At 34.7% G+C, this 17,109-nt stretch overlaps 2 protein-coding genes across 5 annotated transcripts; one reads left to right on the top strand and one right to left on the bottom strand.

Moving 5' to 3' along the window:
• Window positions 1–770: 770 nt before the first annotated feature.
• LOC114395039 (sterol 3-beta-glucosyltransferase UGT80A2-like) lies at window positions 771–9,223 on the top strand. 4 transcript variants are annotated; one of them, XM_028356725.1, is made up of 14 exons: window positions 771–1,038; window positions 1,213–1,409; window positions 2,123–2,359; window positions 3,514–3,625; window positions 4,374–4,544; window positions 5,860–5,905; window positions 6,103–6,160; window positions 6,443–6,620; window positions 6,877–7,007; window positions 7,568–7,670; window positions 7,760–7,836; window positions 7,916–7,963; window positions 8,050–8,199; window positions 8,707–9,223. In XM_028356725.1, exons 1-14 carry the CDS (start codon window positions 936–938, stop codon window positions 8,899–8,901), a joined length of 1,806 nt encoding a protein of 601 aa, XP_028212526.1. In that variant the 5' UTR covers window positions 771–935; the 3' UTR covers window positions 8,902–9,223. The 4 variants fall into 4 exon arrangements, with proteins under 4 accessions (XP_028212526.1, XP_028212527.1, XP_028212525.1 ...); XM_028356726.1 differs by having other exon boundaries at window positions 772–1,038; window positions 1,226–1,409; window positions 5,842–5,905; XM_028356724.1 differs by having other exon boundaries at window positions 772–1,038; window positions 5,842–5,905.
• Window positions 9,224–9,818: 595 nt separating this feature from the next.
• LOC114396715 (protein LUTEIN DEFICIENT 5, chloroplastic-like) lies at window positions 9,819–16,195 on the bottom strand. Its single transcript, XM_028358841.1, has 15 exons — window positions 15,720–16,195; window positions 15,286–15,499; window positions 14,738–14,809; window positions 14,521–14,631; window positions 13,876–14,067; window positions 13,581–13,742; window positions 12,780–12,875; window positions 12,593–12,694; window positions 12,075–12,107; window positions 11,690–11,770; window positions 11,521–11,603; window positions 10,963–11,094; window positions 10,764–10,824; window positions 10,516–10,581; window positions 9,819–10,268 (listed from the first exon to the last, which is right to left on the bottom strand). The coding sequence occupies exons 1-15, from the start codon at window positions 16,046–16,048 to the stop codon at window positions 10,077–10,079; spliced, it is 1,926 nt and encodes a 641-aa protein (XP_028214642.1). The 5' UTR covers window positions 16,049–16,195; the 3' UTR covers window positions 9,819–10,076.
• Window positions 16,196–17,109: the final 914 nt, after the last annotated feature.

Here is a 17,109-nt window from a genome sequence, read left to right as displayed (position 1 = left end):
CCAAAAATATCAATTAATATGAATTTATTTTAATAATAAAATATCGTCAATCAAATTAGAAACAAAAAATAATGCTTCCTCTGTTTCTTTATAATTATTATCTGATTGAAGAAATTTTGTTCTTATTTATCTGTCTTTTACAAAGTTTAACATCACATTAATTATTCATTAACAATTATATCCTTATTTATCTCTTTATCTTTAGTTAATTTACACATGTATTTATTGTAAAATGAAGAAAAAAAATAGAAAACTTCACACATATTTCATTAGAATCAAGAAAAATTATTATATTTATTGATTTCTACATAATAAAATTAAAAAAATAAAAAGAAAAGGTAATAATTATTTAAAAGCTATATTTATAATTTTTTTTGGTTCATATATAATACAAATATATGATTTTTTTTTATAATAACCGTATATAAATATTATTAAGCTCTTAAAAAAAACAGGAAAATGAATCAAACAACACTAGAAAAAAACGGATGTTGTATTGATAAAAATCTAAAAATCTTTTCTTCTCGTTAGAGAAAAAAAAAAAAAAAAGAGTTTTTGAAGCAAAGACGCAAGGTAGTTAGTTTGGTCGACACATGCATGCATGCCGGCGACAAGTGACAAGCATCCGAAGCGGTTTTGTGGAGCAGTTATCATCATAATAATTCACACACAAACAAAGAAGAACTAATAAAACGACGTGCCTTATTACCGTTTCCCTCCACCACCTTCCACGTGTCACCACCTTCATCTTTTCTGACGCCTTCTCCTTTCCCTTTCCCCAAAAAATTCAAAATCAAAATAAAAGAAAAAAAGGCAAAAGCATCTGAAAAACTATATACCTTCCTTCCGCAGCATCGCCATCAACCAAACTATTTTTTTTCTTTTTCCATATCCTTCCAAACAAACAAACCCTTACACACATCATTCGTTCTCCGATGGCCAAAGCGAACACTCACCTCCGCCGCGCTTCCTCTTCCTCCAGTGACATCTCAGTCTACTTGGACGCCGACAACACTTCCGTTCCCGCCGCTTCTTCCGGTAACCCCTTCCTCCTTCGTTCATTTCATTCATTTCTCCAGATCGCGTGTTATTACATGATGCAATTGAAAATGTGGAATGATGATGATAGTGTAGAATAAGAATGAGAAAATAAATAAAAATAATTCATGTGGTTATGTGGATTGGTTTCGTGTTTGGATTGTTCTTACGCAGGGCCTATTGACAGGAATCCATCCTCCTCTATGTTGTCGTTGTCGCCGTCGCGGAATGCCGAGGCTGCGCCGGTTGCTCAACCGGCCGATCAGGTTAACGGTAAGAATGCTGCTGTTGCTAAAGTTGATAGGAGCAAGGGAAGCAGTGCATTGGCGCTTGCCAAGTTCCTTGACGAGAAAGTTCCCTTCAAGAAAAAGGTTTCGCCAAAATCTTTGATTTGTAAATTAAAAATTCTTCGAGTTTTATGCAATTGAAAACTCGCACTAAGAATGTTGTTGGAAAGTTAGGTTTATGCATCTATTAAGTTGTACAGTGGTATGCTGAAGTGTAATTTTATGGGGGGGGGGGGGGGTTGTTTTTAGTCCTTGTAAGAAATTTCTTTGAGCTTTTTATTCTTGCAATGTTTGCAGTCACTTATTTTGGTTACCAGCACAACTTGTCATTAAAAGTTTGCGTTATACTGTCATCCTGAGGACCAGACTATGTGATGATGAATTTTGTTGTATTCTTAAAAATTTATGTGATTTGAATGTTCCTTGATGAGAAAGTTACCTTCAAGAAAAAGGTTTGACTAGATCACTGTTGCATTCTTAAAATTTACGTGATTTTTTTTTTCAGTTGAAATTTTGTTGTTGGGAAGTTAGCTTCATGCATCAATTTAATTGGAGGGTCTTAACAGTTGCATGCTGGAGTGTAGTTTCGTGTTAAATGAGGTCTCAATTGTACATATCCGTATTCATGCATTCATACATCCATTAATAGGTTGCTGAGTAAGCCAACAATTATTCTGCATGCCTTGCATCTCCTGATGCTACTTCGAATGATTGACTTTAAAATATTTAATTTAATGTTCCTAAATTCTCTGCATGCGTTTTTTTTAATCCTCGGAAACTGTTTGCAAATGTGGTAGATGCGATGGATAAAACGGGCTTCCATACTTAAGGATGATGGTACAGTTGAAATTAAAGTATCAGGAGAAGGAAGTAATATTGAGCATGATGTTAAATGCGATGAATCTCATGATGAATTTTGCGATGCAATACACAGTCAGGATATTCAGCCTATTGAACCACTTCAAATCGTAATGCTTATAGTTGGCACACGGGGAGATGTCCAACCATTTGTTGCCATGGGGAAGCGTCTTCAGGTTTTTTGCATTCCTGGTTTCTGTAGTATTAGTTATACACAATGTTATAGGAGTAGTATATAATAGAATATGAAAATACTTGGTGTATAGTTTTATTGTAGACTCTCTATCGAGGATAGAAGAATGTGTTGCATATCATTACTTTTTTTGAGCTTTTGGAAATAATTAGGGTTTGAAATGTTTAATTTTACACTGGCAACATTTCAGAATAATAGAAATTAGGTTATTAGTTCTTTGTGCTGAGGTTATATATTCAAGATTTTAAATTGTGGGTAGGCTTGCAGTGGTGCAGAGTGATACAGAGTGATGCAGTCTGCAATTTTAAACCTAGCTTACATTAATGGCAGGTGCTTTTCAGAAACCTTTAAAACCATGATATTTTGGACACCTTTTATCAGTCTTGATCAATCCCTGGACTAAAATTTGGGATAAATAAGAATTTGAGAACTGTTGGATGAACCCCTTATTATTATTTGTTTACAAAATAGTTTTGCACCAAAAAAATATTTTTGTAATTTTCTACTTGTAATGCTGAGACCCTGCTTTGTCTTGCTTAATTGCTTTCAAAAGCCTGGGAACATCACTGATATCCTCTAAGAAGGTGTAGTTCAGGTTTTGTGTAGCAATTGAGCTTACAGTAGATTTACAGTTTACCTCAGATAGATATGCATGTGATATCCTTACCTCTCTCTCTTAAGTTATCCAAGTTGAAACTATTGTAGTCTGTTGTAGTTCAAAAGGAAATGGCAGTTTTGTGCCATTGAGAGACACTTGAATAGGATGAAATTTTTATAGTTTCACAACTTGTACACAGAACATATGATATTCCAAATGTATTGACAATAACCCTTTCATATGGCTTCCCGTGTATCCACCCCACAGGAATCATAGCTGATCTTAGAGCTACATTCATTTATTTTGGCTATGATTGAAACTGTCAGCCCCTTCTATGTTTCATTGTGGATCACAAACTCTGTTTCTAATTAGCTTAGTGCTTTATCAAACTTTTACTTTCTAAAATCTTGATATTTCTTTATTTTTTAAATCATTTTCATTCTCTCCTCCTTTATAAGCATAGTTTTTTCAACTTAACTGCTTAAAGTCAATTTTAATCCTATGTAATGCAATCTAATTGAAGCTGGTATCTTTTGTAGGAAGATGGCCACAGGGTTAGGCTAGCTACTCATAAGAACTTCGAAGATTTTGTCATGAATGCAGGCTTGGAGTTTTACCCTTTGGGTGGAGATCCCAAAGTTCTCGCTGGTTGTAAGTGTTTCTTGTCTTATCCAAAATATGATCTTTCTAGATCCAAGTTGTTTTAATGGTTTAAAGGTGTTAAGTAATGACATCACCTTGTAATGACCAGTGACCACTGGAACTATCTTTTCTTAGTAGCTTGACCCAACAGTCTAACTTGAGCTGCAGATAGTAGGACTCGATTTGTAGTTTTCTTTATAATTCAACACAAACATAATTAATTAGATGAAATATACAGTCCACCTTAGCCAGTGAGCTAGGTCTCATGACACCCCATCCCTCCTTAAAAAGAATGTCATTTATGCTGTAGATATTTGTAAAAGAGGCATTCCCAAAAACTTTATTTTAAAAAAATTAAGATATATATAGCTTGGAGGGCGAGCCCTGGTGCAGCGGTAAAGTTGTGCCTTGGTGACTTGTTGGTCATGGGTTCGAATCCGGAAACAGCCTCTTTGCATATGCAAGGGTAAGGCTGCGTACAACATCCCTCCCCCATACCTTCGCATAGCGAAGAGCCTCTGGGCAATGGGGTACGAAGAAAAAAGATATATATAGCTTGAATAGAAGGTAAATGGAAGAATTAATATAGAATCAAGAAATGAGATTTACTCTTCGGAATGAATGATACAGTTTTGCACATATGCAGGTGAGGGGATGTTTGTGCCAGTTTTCAAATATAAATATTTGTAGTCTTTTGATGAATAGTGTTTCTTCTCTGTTCATGCTTTCAAATTATTTATATACATGATTTCATCAGATATGGTCAAGAATAAAGGCTTCTTGCCATCAGGACCTTCAGAAATACATACACAAAGAAATCAAATCAAGGATATTATTAATACTTTGGTCAAGGCATGCAATAGTCGTTACCCAGAGTCTAATGCCCCATTTAAAGCAGAAGCAATAATTGCCAATCCTCCAGCATATGGTTAGATTTTACTTAAATTTAGTTTTCCTTTAAATTTCATCATGTTATGCCTCATAATAACTATAAATAACATTGAAAGAGAAGTCTTTTTTCATTGTAATGAGAATTTAATTCAAATATTTTATCAAGTAATAAGAGATTGCATAGTAACAAAAAGTTCAACATCAAACTTGATGTCCCATAAAATTTTAGGATTTGTATCCTCTGAAGTGCTTGGTAAGTACAGAATAGTAATATCACAATTCATTATAATTGTGCCTGTATTTTATCTGTTAATCCTCCAATAGCTACTAATTCAACATTTCATGGACTAAAAGTACACCATGCACTTTAGAGGATCACAATCTAAAGTTTAAATTATGTTTGTCATTAGAAATCAAGAATCAATGAGAAAGAGAATATAAGAGAAAGCTTAAGAGAAAATTGGAAAACTTTTTTTTTTTCTGAAACTATCAACTGAAGGAACTAACTAAATCATACAGGTTCTGTTACATTTACTCTGACTGCTTAACAGATAAGGACAATTAAGACTGACAGATAAGCATATTGGAACTATTACCCTAACATTTTCTAATTGTAGTCTGGGTAGACCCTAGGAAAAAATAAATATAGAAGCATATCTGGAAATTTTCTTTTCCTTTTCTAGTGTGGTTTGGCAGCTTGTGATACTGATGAACATCTTACAAGGAAACCTCTCTAGAGTGACTTTTTAGTTGGTGTTAGTTTCCCACATTAGGGTCTTGTGAGACCATAAAGAGCAAGGTTTCTGGAGCTCTATGTTGATTGAGTTTGAAAGTATTAAATTTAAAGAGTGGACCAAGTCAAAGGCATAGGGTGCAAGAGTGTATTGGCAGCAGCAATTTCCAGGATTTATTGATTTGTTATTGTAGGGAACTGTGATGGCTAAACAGCTAGATTAGCTATGGTTTTGAGGATTACATCATTTCATTATGATACTGAAAAGGGTATACTAGTTCAGCAAAGAAATGGGAAATAAACTTATGGGACTCTTTATAGTGGCTGTGAAAAGTAACTCATGTCAGAGAGGGGAAGAACAATATCCTAGTTTTCTCAAGCTGACATGCATGATGAAACACATTTTAGACTGAACAAGAATTTCCTCCTTTAAGTTACTAAGTCCCAAACATGGAAACTACTAATAGAAAATAGAAATAAAGTTAGCTGAAGAGGAATAGAAATGACGAGTCTAGCAAACTATCTGAGAGATTATTTGCAGCTATTATGTATTACTAAGAAATATTTTTTATGTTCTTTTAACCTACATAAACTTATGCAGGGCATACTCATGTTGCAGAATATCTAAAGGTTCCACTTCACATATTCTTCACAATGCCATGGACGTAAGTCTTGTTTCATGACATGGGCTAATCCTGCCCTTAATTATCTATATTTCTGTTGAGTTTTGTCCTATGGGTATCAAGCCTTGACTTGGGAATTAGGATAGTTCTCAGTATTGCATAAAGAACAGATAAGTAGATAAATTATAGGATTTTTTTATACTTTGATTTTGCATGATGATGTTTTACTATATTTGCAGGCCTACTAGTGAATTTCCTCATCCTCTTTCCCGTGTTAAGCAACCAATTGGCTACAGAGTGAGTTCTACGGTCTCTGTTAATCTGAAATTAGCCAATCTGTTAAGGGGAATGCTAGCGACACTCTCTATGATTGGCTGAAATTAATTGGAAATCACCGATTTTGGTGGGTTCCACTACTAAATCAAGAGAGAGAGAGAGTCATTAAATGAGAAATATGACCCACCAAAATTCATGATTTCCAATTAAGAGTGTTAGAAAGAGTGTAGCTAGCATTTCTCATCTATTAATTTCCCTTATGATGCCTAAGTTTCGTTTTGCTTTGTGTTTTGAGTCTTTCAGCTCTCATATCAAATAGTTGATGCTTTAATCTGGCTTGGAATACGAGACTTGATAAATGAGTTTAGGAAGAAAGAGCTGAAGCTAAAGCCTATTACTTATCTAAGTGGATCTTACACTCACCCTTTTGATGTGCCCCATGGTTATATATGGAGCCCTCACTTAGTCCCTAAACCAAAAGGTTAGATGTGTATTTATAGTGTGCTCTCACATTGTAGTCCTCTCTTTTCTATTATTGATATACCTCTATAGTTGTATGCAATTGTTGTTACAGTATGTAGTTTTGATGCATACTCTTACATAATCATTATCATCTCTCATCAGCATCTCTTTCCTTTCCAGTTTTTGCTCTCTCTTTCTGACCTGGGTTTTCCTGGACTTGAGCTGTTTCTTGAAGGATATTGTGACAATCTAATTGTGTTTTACTTGATCTGCAGACTGGGGACCTAAGATTGATGTGGTTGGATTTTGTTTCCTTGACCTTGCTTCAAATTATGTACCACCAAAATCGCTAGTAGATTGGCTTGAAGAGGGAGAAAAACCTATTTATGTTGGATTTGGTAGCCTTGTGAGTTTCTGCATTCATGTGTTTAGCTCATCTGATTACCCTTTGATGAATCTGCCGAATACACTATCTAAATATAACTTTTTCAAGTAGCATTTGCTAGTAGTGTGTGTATGTGTGTGTGTGTGACTCAGTGGTTTGTTCCACACTTGGGCATTGAATCAAATGTGCCTTACCTTTTGATATTTAGTTCTGTTTTGAAAGTTGTCAATGAGAAGGGAAGTTAAGAGATCATATTTTTTTAGTTGTTCCAGGGAGTGCCCATAACTTCAGATTAGTTGTTCCAAACTAAATCCACTTAAGAAGAAAGACATTTTGAATGACAAGATTGTATACATTGAGAAACAAAAATAGAAAAGGCATGCTCTAGAAGTGAAAATAAAGGCTCTTCCATTTCCTGTATATGCCAAAGCAGAGAAATGAAACTGTGAAGAAACAAACCTCTATTTTTACTGAGCTATAATTCTGCATTTGATTGTACTAATAATCAAAATAGATGTATGCCATTATTAAACACTGCAACCTCTATTCTAATGTAATTTTTTGGTTGGAGTTTTGAACAGCCTTTACAACAACCAGAGAAAATGACGCAAATTATAATTCATGCTCTGGAAGAAACAGGGCAGAGAGGTGTCATCAACAAAGGCTGGGGTGGTCTTGGGTCTTGTGAGTCATAATTTCTACTTCAAACAAGCCATTGGTATGCTATTTTTGCTGCTTTGATTTTGAAACATGTAGTAACTTCTGTTTCTCAGTGGCAGAACAAAATAAATCTGTGTATTTATTGGACAACTGTCCGCATGATTGGCTGTTTCCCCGATGCACTGCAGTGGTACCTTCTAAATTTTTCTCAGTAGAAGTACTATTTTTTTTATTTAAATTGAATTCTGCTTGAAAGTTGCAAATCTCAGGTACATCACGGGGGTGCTGGAACAACTGCCGCTGGTCTTAGAGCTGAAGTAATGTATCGTGTAATATGAAATTTTGAAACTTCATTGTTATATGCATCTCACAATAAGATCATCTCTATTCTGCATTTTTGTAGTGCCCTACAACTATTGTACCTTTCTTTGGGGACCAGCCATTTTGGGGAGATCGGGTACGTGCTAGAGGAGTAGGTCCTGCACCCATCCCGGTGGATGAGTTTTCATTTGATAGGCTGGTTGATGCCATACACTTTATGCTGAAACCAGAGGTAATATTTAACTGTGACTACTGATCAGAGCAGTTAGTATTACGATTTATGAATGTAGCATATAAAATGTGTTCCGTTTATACATTTAAAAAAAATCTAATACCATCATTAAATGATAATATGCACATCATTATACGTTTTACTTGGCGATTGTTAATAGTTTATGCTTATCAAACATTTGTTTATTTACTGGTTTGATATACCGATTTATATATTGCTATGCGAAGTGACATATTTTGGAGACAACCAAGTAAAAAACCAATTAATCTTTGCCCCCTGAAATACAGTATGGAGTCTGTGACTATTGACTGAAAGTGGTCTTTTTCACAACTTCGGTTTCCGTTTGTTTTTTGTTATCATGGTAATAGGTGATGTGCATTCATTGTCAACGTTTTTTCATTGCCCTCCAGGAAGTCTATTCGTTTGTTTTGTACTCTTGCTGATTGGAAGTCTTTTCTTTTGTCTTGTACTCTTTGTTGATACATCGTTTCGGGCTTTTATATGCAGGTGAAAAAGCGTGCAGTTGAACTTGCTAATGCCATGAAAAATGAAAATGGGGTGCTAGGAGCGGTTAAAGCCTTCTATAAACATTATCCGGCCGAGTTCAAGCGATTAGCCTCCACAGCCGAACCCAAATCAGTTCATAAATATTTCTCTATACGAGGATGCTTTGGTTGCTCTAAATCTTCTGGATATAAATAGCTTTTTTCATGCATCGACCATAACAAAATGCATACAAAAAACCTGTCTTCATACAGCATACTCGTCCATGTAACCATGTCCGTTCTTCAGTCTAATTCTGATGTATCAGCAATTGTGAAAAGTAAATTGCCCCGGTGATTTTGTTGAGTTTGAGCTTCACCAGAAGCATTTATGAAGGTTCCGGTATAGTCCAATTTACTGTCAAGATCTTGCTACTTTACTTTTTTCTTTTAGTGTAAGGTTTGTATGATATACCCCTCAACATTAACGAGTGTTTTGTAGAATATAACTAATCATTTTCTCTGCAATATTTCATGGACAAGAAGTTTGCAAACTTGTTGCATTATCTGTGTACTGGCCTTTTTCAAGCATTATATTCAAACTACTAAGTATTGGCATGTTAATTTCCTTCACCGACATGTGTATGTGAAATATCCAAACTCTTGTAACCGGTTGAAAGTTAACATCAAAATATTATCCTTTGATGAACAAGAAACCGTTTTACTAATAATTTCAAGAAAATAGCACAATTAATGCTACCCCTATTTGTAGATAATAAAAAGTTTTTTTTTAACTAGATGATAAAAAGTTATTTATGATGAAAATGATTTATAATTGTTACTTTGTTCATAGTAACGTGGTCTAATTAGAATTTACATAAATGCAATTATATTAACGTGGTCTAATTAGAATCTACATAAATGCAATTATATTAATGTTTAATTATTTATATAAATTTTTAAAATAATCGTATCGTTGTATTAGATACATATCGGATACACATAGTATCTGTGGATATTCAAATAATGACTCCCCCCGAATCCAAATGTTTTACTAAACTAACGTGCATACTACAATTTTTTAGTAGCTATTTCATTAAAAGTGGGCAGAAAATCAATTTTTTTTTGTTCAACCTCTTGTCAAATTTATTTTAGGTTGTATTTATAAATTTATAATTTGTGTATTCCACCCTTTTTAATAAGAATTGTAAAGGCGTGAAGGATTTGAAGTTTTGCCCTCTTCCTTGCAAAGGAGCTGGGTTTGGGGGATTGTTGGGGATATCAAGCCTCACCATACTACAAATTTCACTCAAGCAGCTAAAAGAATATAAAGAATACTACTTTTTCTCCCCTTTGCACTCATTGTATGGTTTATGATTTGTTATACAGCAGCAATTAGGACTGAGCCTGAGCCTGGTAAACTTCGCCTTTCTGACTTACTTCATCTTGATCAGAAAGGCTTATGGATGGATCCACTTCCAAAGTTGACATCTGTAATGAGGGCACAATAGGAGGTTTTATTCTGTGAGTTACAGTCATCTTCAACCCTTGTGTTGTATGAATTGTAGCTCCAGTAGTCATCTCAACCTATGAGAAACAATGATTCAGTCATATCCTAGAAACATCATGGCAAGCCAAGGGCCAACCGATAAATGGGGATGTGTAGTTCATTCTAGAATCATGCTTGATCACCGTTAACCTAAAACTTTATGAAGAAATGTTCAAGCAATCTTTAAGAACATCGTTCTGCAACTTCAAGGTTTTGCCAAAATATTTAAAATATCCTCGGACTTCATCAAAGCTTGAAAATATAACGACAAAGTACCAAACTTACCGGTGGAGCTCCAACTGCTATTTGAAAGTTGAATCGTCTAACAAGCATTGCGAGTGCTACCACAGTCTTTACAATAAGCATCATATATAGAAGCATACAAACATAAATAATCATTAGTATGAGCAATAGCATTTGCTCACTTAAGTCTCGAGAAAACTGAATCCACTAATGATTTTAAGATTCTCCAACTAGATCCTTGGCAAATAGCATATAACCAAAAAACTTAACAACATAGCAATGAGCATTACCTCGTAGGAAGCAAACAAATCACCTACACATTTCCGTGGTCCGCCACCAAACGGAAGATATCTGAAAGAAAGAATAACAGTATTACTTGCTTGTAAATTACATTATAGCAAAGATAAACTCTTGCCTAATGTAAGACATCATCCTCCTTAACATCAGAGGATAGAAATCATACAAATAGATTAATTCTAAATAACATACTTGAAGTTTTGATTTGTCTCATTAGGACTTGGTCCATCTAATGCCCATCTTTCAGGTTCGAATTTATCAGCATCATCCCACAGTTTTGGACTGCGATGTAGGTTCCAGACAGATATAAAGATATCTTCATTTCTGCAAATAATTAATGATACAAAAATCACCATGGATCAGAAAGGAAGATGTATTGAGAGGAAACAATTATATTATATCTCTTAAGGTTTCCCTAAATTACACTGACATCTACATCAGAAAAGTTTGTCTTTGGTTTTTCACCTGTAGAGAATCCTGTGTAGCTTAATACTTATGTGGCTTAATTTTAAAAGAGTTTAGCTATAAAGATTCAAAATAGGGAGGTCTGTTTTTCCTCAAGTGATTTAATCAAACCTTTAGGAGGTTAGTGTAATTACTCTATAACCAGGAGCTATGAGTTCACAGTTATGGTTAGTGCTAAAAGAAACTTGAAGATGAAACAAAAAAGAATAAGACTTTTTAAAAAAGACAAAAAAATTGGCAAAACTATTAACCAGCTAATCAAGACCAAATATTTATTGTAATTACCTCTTTATAGGGTACTCTCCAAGAACATCATCCTCAAGAGAGCGGCGAATTAACACAGGTGGTTGTGGGTAAAGCCTCAATGACTAACAATTGAATATATTTATAAAAGTCAATTACTAGCTACAGAATAACGAGATGAAACATCATGAGAAGTGTGCCATCATTATACCTCATTGATCACTCGGGTTGTATATTTGAGTTTCTTCATGTCTTCAATAGTTGGATATTGATCTCCAAGTACAGAGTCAACCTATGAAAATCATGTATTATTAATATGATAATTGATACTAGGTTGAAAGTTAAGGGGCTGTTAGGTTTGAAAAAATGTTTGTGTTTGCACTTTTAATTACAAAAATGCACCCTATTTTCAGTTTGTTTTCTGTTTCCAAAGATTGAATAGGAATCAGTAAAACAATTTTTTATTGTTATTACTGTTTTCTACACAAATCTTTGAAAACAAACAACACAGTGAAAACAAGTGATATTACCATAATTAAAAGTGAAAATAGAAATCACTTTCTCAAATGAAACGATCCCTAAAAATCTCATGAAACCTCTTCTTGGAGCTTGGACATGACTCTTGGCTCCTGCAGGGAACAAAAAGGAGAAGAAAAATATTCTTGTATTAGTCATTACTGCATTATAAATTAATTCTTCACTTAACTGACTACAAACAAATCATTTTTAAGTGTATACATCTCAATCCGGGGTTGATGAGAAGAAATAACTGCAATGTTCTATCGAACCTGCATTATTTACCAAATTTTTCCCACTTGGTTGAGTAAAACTTTTGCAATGAAAAAAAAAGGATAATATATTGCGATTCCATATAAAGCAACAGTCAGCCCAACAAGGGATGAGGTGAACAGCTTATTTATTGGGAAAAATCCAAGTCCCACATCAGATATAGATAGTGTCAAGATAAAGTATATAAGTGGAAGGCAACCTTCATCCCATGAGCTAGCTTTTAGGGTTGAGTTAGGCTAAACCCACATTCTAAGATGGTATCAGAACCTATCTTAGATTCATTAAACGAGGTCACCCATCATGAACCTTAAGCACGAATTATTACCTTGGATAGAAGATAAAAGGTCCAAGTTAAAACAGCAGCTGATGTTTCATGTCCAGCAATGAGCATGGTCATTAAGTCATCACGAAGTTGCTTACTTGACACCTACAAAGAGTCATTATTTCATACTTTGCTCTCACATCCAGTTTTTTTTTATCAAGTAAAATAATTTGAGACACAGTTAACATACATCATCTCCTGACGCCAACAAGAAGTGTAGAATACTTGGATCTTGCTCATTCATGTACTCCTCATGAAACTGTAACTCTTCTTCATCCACCATTCTCTGAAAATGATAATGGAAAAATATAAGAAACAAAGACTTATGAATCACAGAACTGTATTTTGATGTAAGACTGGCAATGGCAGCTGAAAATTTATCATATTATAAAATTGGTATTTATTTAACTAACATGGATATCAAAGCATGAATCTTATATTTCCAATGTTTAAAAGAAAATCACCAAAAAACTACTGTATGGCTACATACATAAGAGATACAATCTTTGCTGTGCAGAAGTATGTACATATTCTGGGTAAACTACCAAAGATTCCAATCCATGCTCTAAATATCTAACCATAGAAGTTTTCCTAATCTAACTCGTGAACAGAAATGGAAGCAAGAATACTCAGATGTCAAGTGCTTCAATTTGGATGAAACTTAAATGATGAAAATGGAAGAACAAGCATGTGATTCATTTCTAATGATGGTCATCTTAATCACCAAGTGGTTCCTTGGAATTTGACTTGTGCTAACAGTTTAGGAATCAGGCTCTAGTACCAAAGTTTAGAATAGAAGATAGTGCCAAAGATCGTGAAAAAGATTTCATATTCATGATGAACATAAATTATAATCATAAGAGGTGCAAGAATGTAGACAGCATATCAATATTTACAAGTGCCTTTCTGCAGTGGCATCACATATTGCATACCATCTTATGTGAACCTATTTTGAGAATGCAAGCTTGTGTAACACTAATGACAACATTACCTTGCATATTGCTATCAGATCATCAAGCGTATCATTGATTAATTTGAGAGCTGCATTAACCTTCCTTAGACGTGGTGATACGTCTTTCCATATTGGGATCTCCCAGACTGGAATTGGAGCAACACTTCGATCTTCTGCTTCTCTCAGTACAGTATAAACAGCCTGATATAATTAAATTAAGTGCAACAATATGAAGCTTGTATACACATAACTTCCTTGGCATGACCAAATTGTAAACTGGAACCGTGAACATAGTACAATACAGAAGGATAAGGGAATATTCCAAAAGCTATACCTCAACTATACCAGTGTCATTTGATAAACTATCAAAATCATAATTGAATACTGCCTTGCCAATGATGTCCAAGGTCAATCGAGAGAAAAGTGATTCCATCTCAACATCTTCTCCATCAGATGCAGCAGCATCTAGCTTCTGGCAGAGCCGATCTGCAGCTTGTCCAAAAAGGCCAATCATAGCTGCTACATACTACAATCACAATCAGGAAATGAAATTAAAATCAAGATAGAGAAGTTATAGCAACCATTTAAGAAAAAGTGAGAATGATGTAAGCAGTAACAAACATCTCTCAACACCATAAAATGAATATATATATATATATATATATGATGCTCTATGCATATCATGTCATACATGACATTCTGATGGAGATGAATATTGATTATGGGATCTATGTTTTCTCATTAAATAGCAACACTAACTAGCTTCTAAAATTTCCAAGCAACTATCAAATAACGCAATTGTGCCTAGTTTAATAAGTATTTCCTGGTGGAGATTCCCATTCTCACCTACATATTTTAGCAATTGTTTCTCCAACTTAAGAAGGGAACCCTTTAAATAATGACCTTAGCAGCCAAGAAATCTATCTAGGATATTATTCAAAGTGACTATAAATAAGTCAGTTCAAGAACACTAGAATACCTTCTGGTGCAATGCTGGGACTATAGCACGACGTCTAACTCGCCATATTTCACCATCAGCTGGGATAAGTCCTTTCCCCATTACAAAGTCTAGGATCTCAGCCAAGATACCCTGCACATAAAGTACTAAGAATAACATGCAGGTATGTATGAAAGAAGGGAGAGAACAGAAAAGCAATTGTACAGCAGCAGTCATTGCTGATTGTTGAGTTGATTACCTTTGAATAAGCCTTTGAATTCTCTCTCAATATGTGTTTTGCAATAGAGGGATCTGATACTATTAGAAAGGACTGTAAGACAACCAAGAGAAAAACTCAGTTATCCCCTATACAGTGCCCTTTTGTTCATTGATAAAGTTCAGATTTAAGGGAATTTCTCCCTTTTCCAATGCCATGGCAAACCATAATGGGATTACAAATCACCTACCATTGGGGAACTCCTGAAAACTTAAACCCAAGTCATGCAAATATCATAAAAGTAAGGTCAAGCAAGTAAGTCAAACCCCATTGGTATCCCACAAGGTTTTGAAAAAGGGTCCACGACTGCAATTTCGACCTCAACATCAAGGTTCATGGGGTCTCCGAAACCACAAAGTGACTGCAATTGTGGTCACATCGACCCCATTTGTCTGCAATTTCCCTCAATATCAAGGAACATGATAAAATGACGCCCGCAATTTAAAACCTTGTTATCCCACATAAAGCATTGTTTGCAAAGAGAAATAAACTACATTTCAGCTAAAAGAAAAAAGAAAAACAGAACTAACCTTTGGTCCAAAGGTCAACCTAAAAATCCCACCATATGTGAGGTAAAGTTCATACAAGGGAATGAAGAAGGCCACACTTCGAACAGCTTTGATTGACCCTTTTGCCTCAGGAATTTTCGGGTGCTCGCCACCCCCTTCAAACCAACCAAACAAAAATTCCAGAACTTCATTGGGCACCCCCACCTTTGCCAAGCCCTCCATTATTGAAAGTAAACTAGATCAAACCCAACAGAAAAAGAGAACATATAAATAAACAAAAACCACTCTTTGACTATACCCAATTTAAATTATACACCGCACTATAGTTAGACCGAAATTGAAGACGCATGGGGATGTTAACAACTACCCCATTATTGTATTAACACAAAAAAAAAAGGAAAATTCCGATGGAAAAATGAAAATTTTGAAACTTTAAAGGTTTTTTTTATGCATACCCAGATTTCTGCTTCACGGTGAATTCCCCAGAGGCAATCTTAGCAGACAATGCAGCTCGTCGTTTCTCTTCGAGAATGCGCTCCACTTGTTTTACATCTTCCTCATCCACCGAATTTGGGTCTCTGCCATTTGAAGATGAACATGTAATCACAGAGGAACAAGACCCTCTTTGTGTTGTTATGGAACATGGAAAACAAGAAGAAGAAGAAGAAGAAGAAGAAGTGTTGGTGAGTTTGAGTCCGTTTATGCAAATCTGTTTGGCATGGAAGCGTTGAGTGGAGATTGAAAGAGGAGGAGGGACACGAAGAAGAGCAACGTGGGAAGCCATGGATGGCACAAAAAAGTGTTGCTGTTGTTGTCGCTGAATGAAAAAGTGGGAAACGGATAAGTGTAGCCGTGTAAGCGGTTAATGCACACAGCACAATACTTGGTACTGTGTAGTGTGTAGTGTGTACCGTGTGTAAGCTTCTCAGTGGAATCTTGAGTAACCAACGGTGAACAAGTTGGTTAGATGCTGTTTCTGGACTATTGTTTTGTTCTTTATCCCTTTTTTTTTTCCCGTCTATAACTATGGTTTTGTTCGTATTAGAGTAAGCCACGTTCTTTCTGTTTGGGGGTGTACAATCCACGTTTTTTTGGGTCGAAATGAGTAACGTTTGTATGGTCCAACAAATCTACTTGTATATAGTCAATTTTATATTATAAATTATAGAATATACTTTTTTTTCCTCTACAATATATGCCGAATATGAATCATTCACAATGGATTTGTGCTAATGCTAAGTTGATAACCGAAATAATGTATTGTATCATTCAAGTATAGTGTTGGATGAGCTAGAGTCATTGTATCAATACCTAGATATATTGTTGAATAAGCAAAGGTCTTTACATTTTTTTGGATGAATATAGGTAAAAAAAAAAAAAAAAGCTAGCTCCTAAGTGAAAATTTGGATTCCAGTTGAAATAGTAGAGTTTAGTTAAACTCAACTTTATAAACTTGATTTTAATTAAAAATAAGTTTAATATAACTTAATTTATGTTTGAAACTTTCTATGTTCAACAAAAAAGTAAGGAATAACTTCAAACTCAATCTTTATTTTGATGATATTCATGTTTAACTTAAATGCAAAAATGATTTGTCAAACTTATATGCACAACTTTCTATGAAGAGTGAATTTTAATTTAGTTTTCAAACATTAAATCAAACACACTTTAAGTGTTGGATCAAATTTATTATTTGAAATATTGGTAAGTTGACAAGTTAGTCAATGAAAGTAGTGGATATTATATTCCTACAAGAGACTAATGAGTTGGATAGACAGTTAAGGAGATAGATATGAGAGGTTCTAACCTTTGGTATAAAAGGAAAAGTTAGAAGAAAAATGGTTT

This window comes from Glycine soja, chromosome 18, assembly GCF_004193775.1.
Source record: "Glycine soja cultivar W05 chromosome 18, ASM419377v2, whole genome shotgun sequence".
NCBI classification, from domain to species: domain Eukaryota; kingdom Viridiplantae; phylum Streptophyta; class Magnoliopsida; order Fabales; family Fabaceae; genus Glycine; species Glycine soja.
Note: the sequence above shows the minus strand (reverse complement) of the source record. Positions and strands in the feature narration are given on the sequence as shown.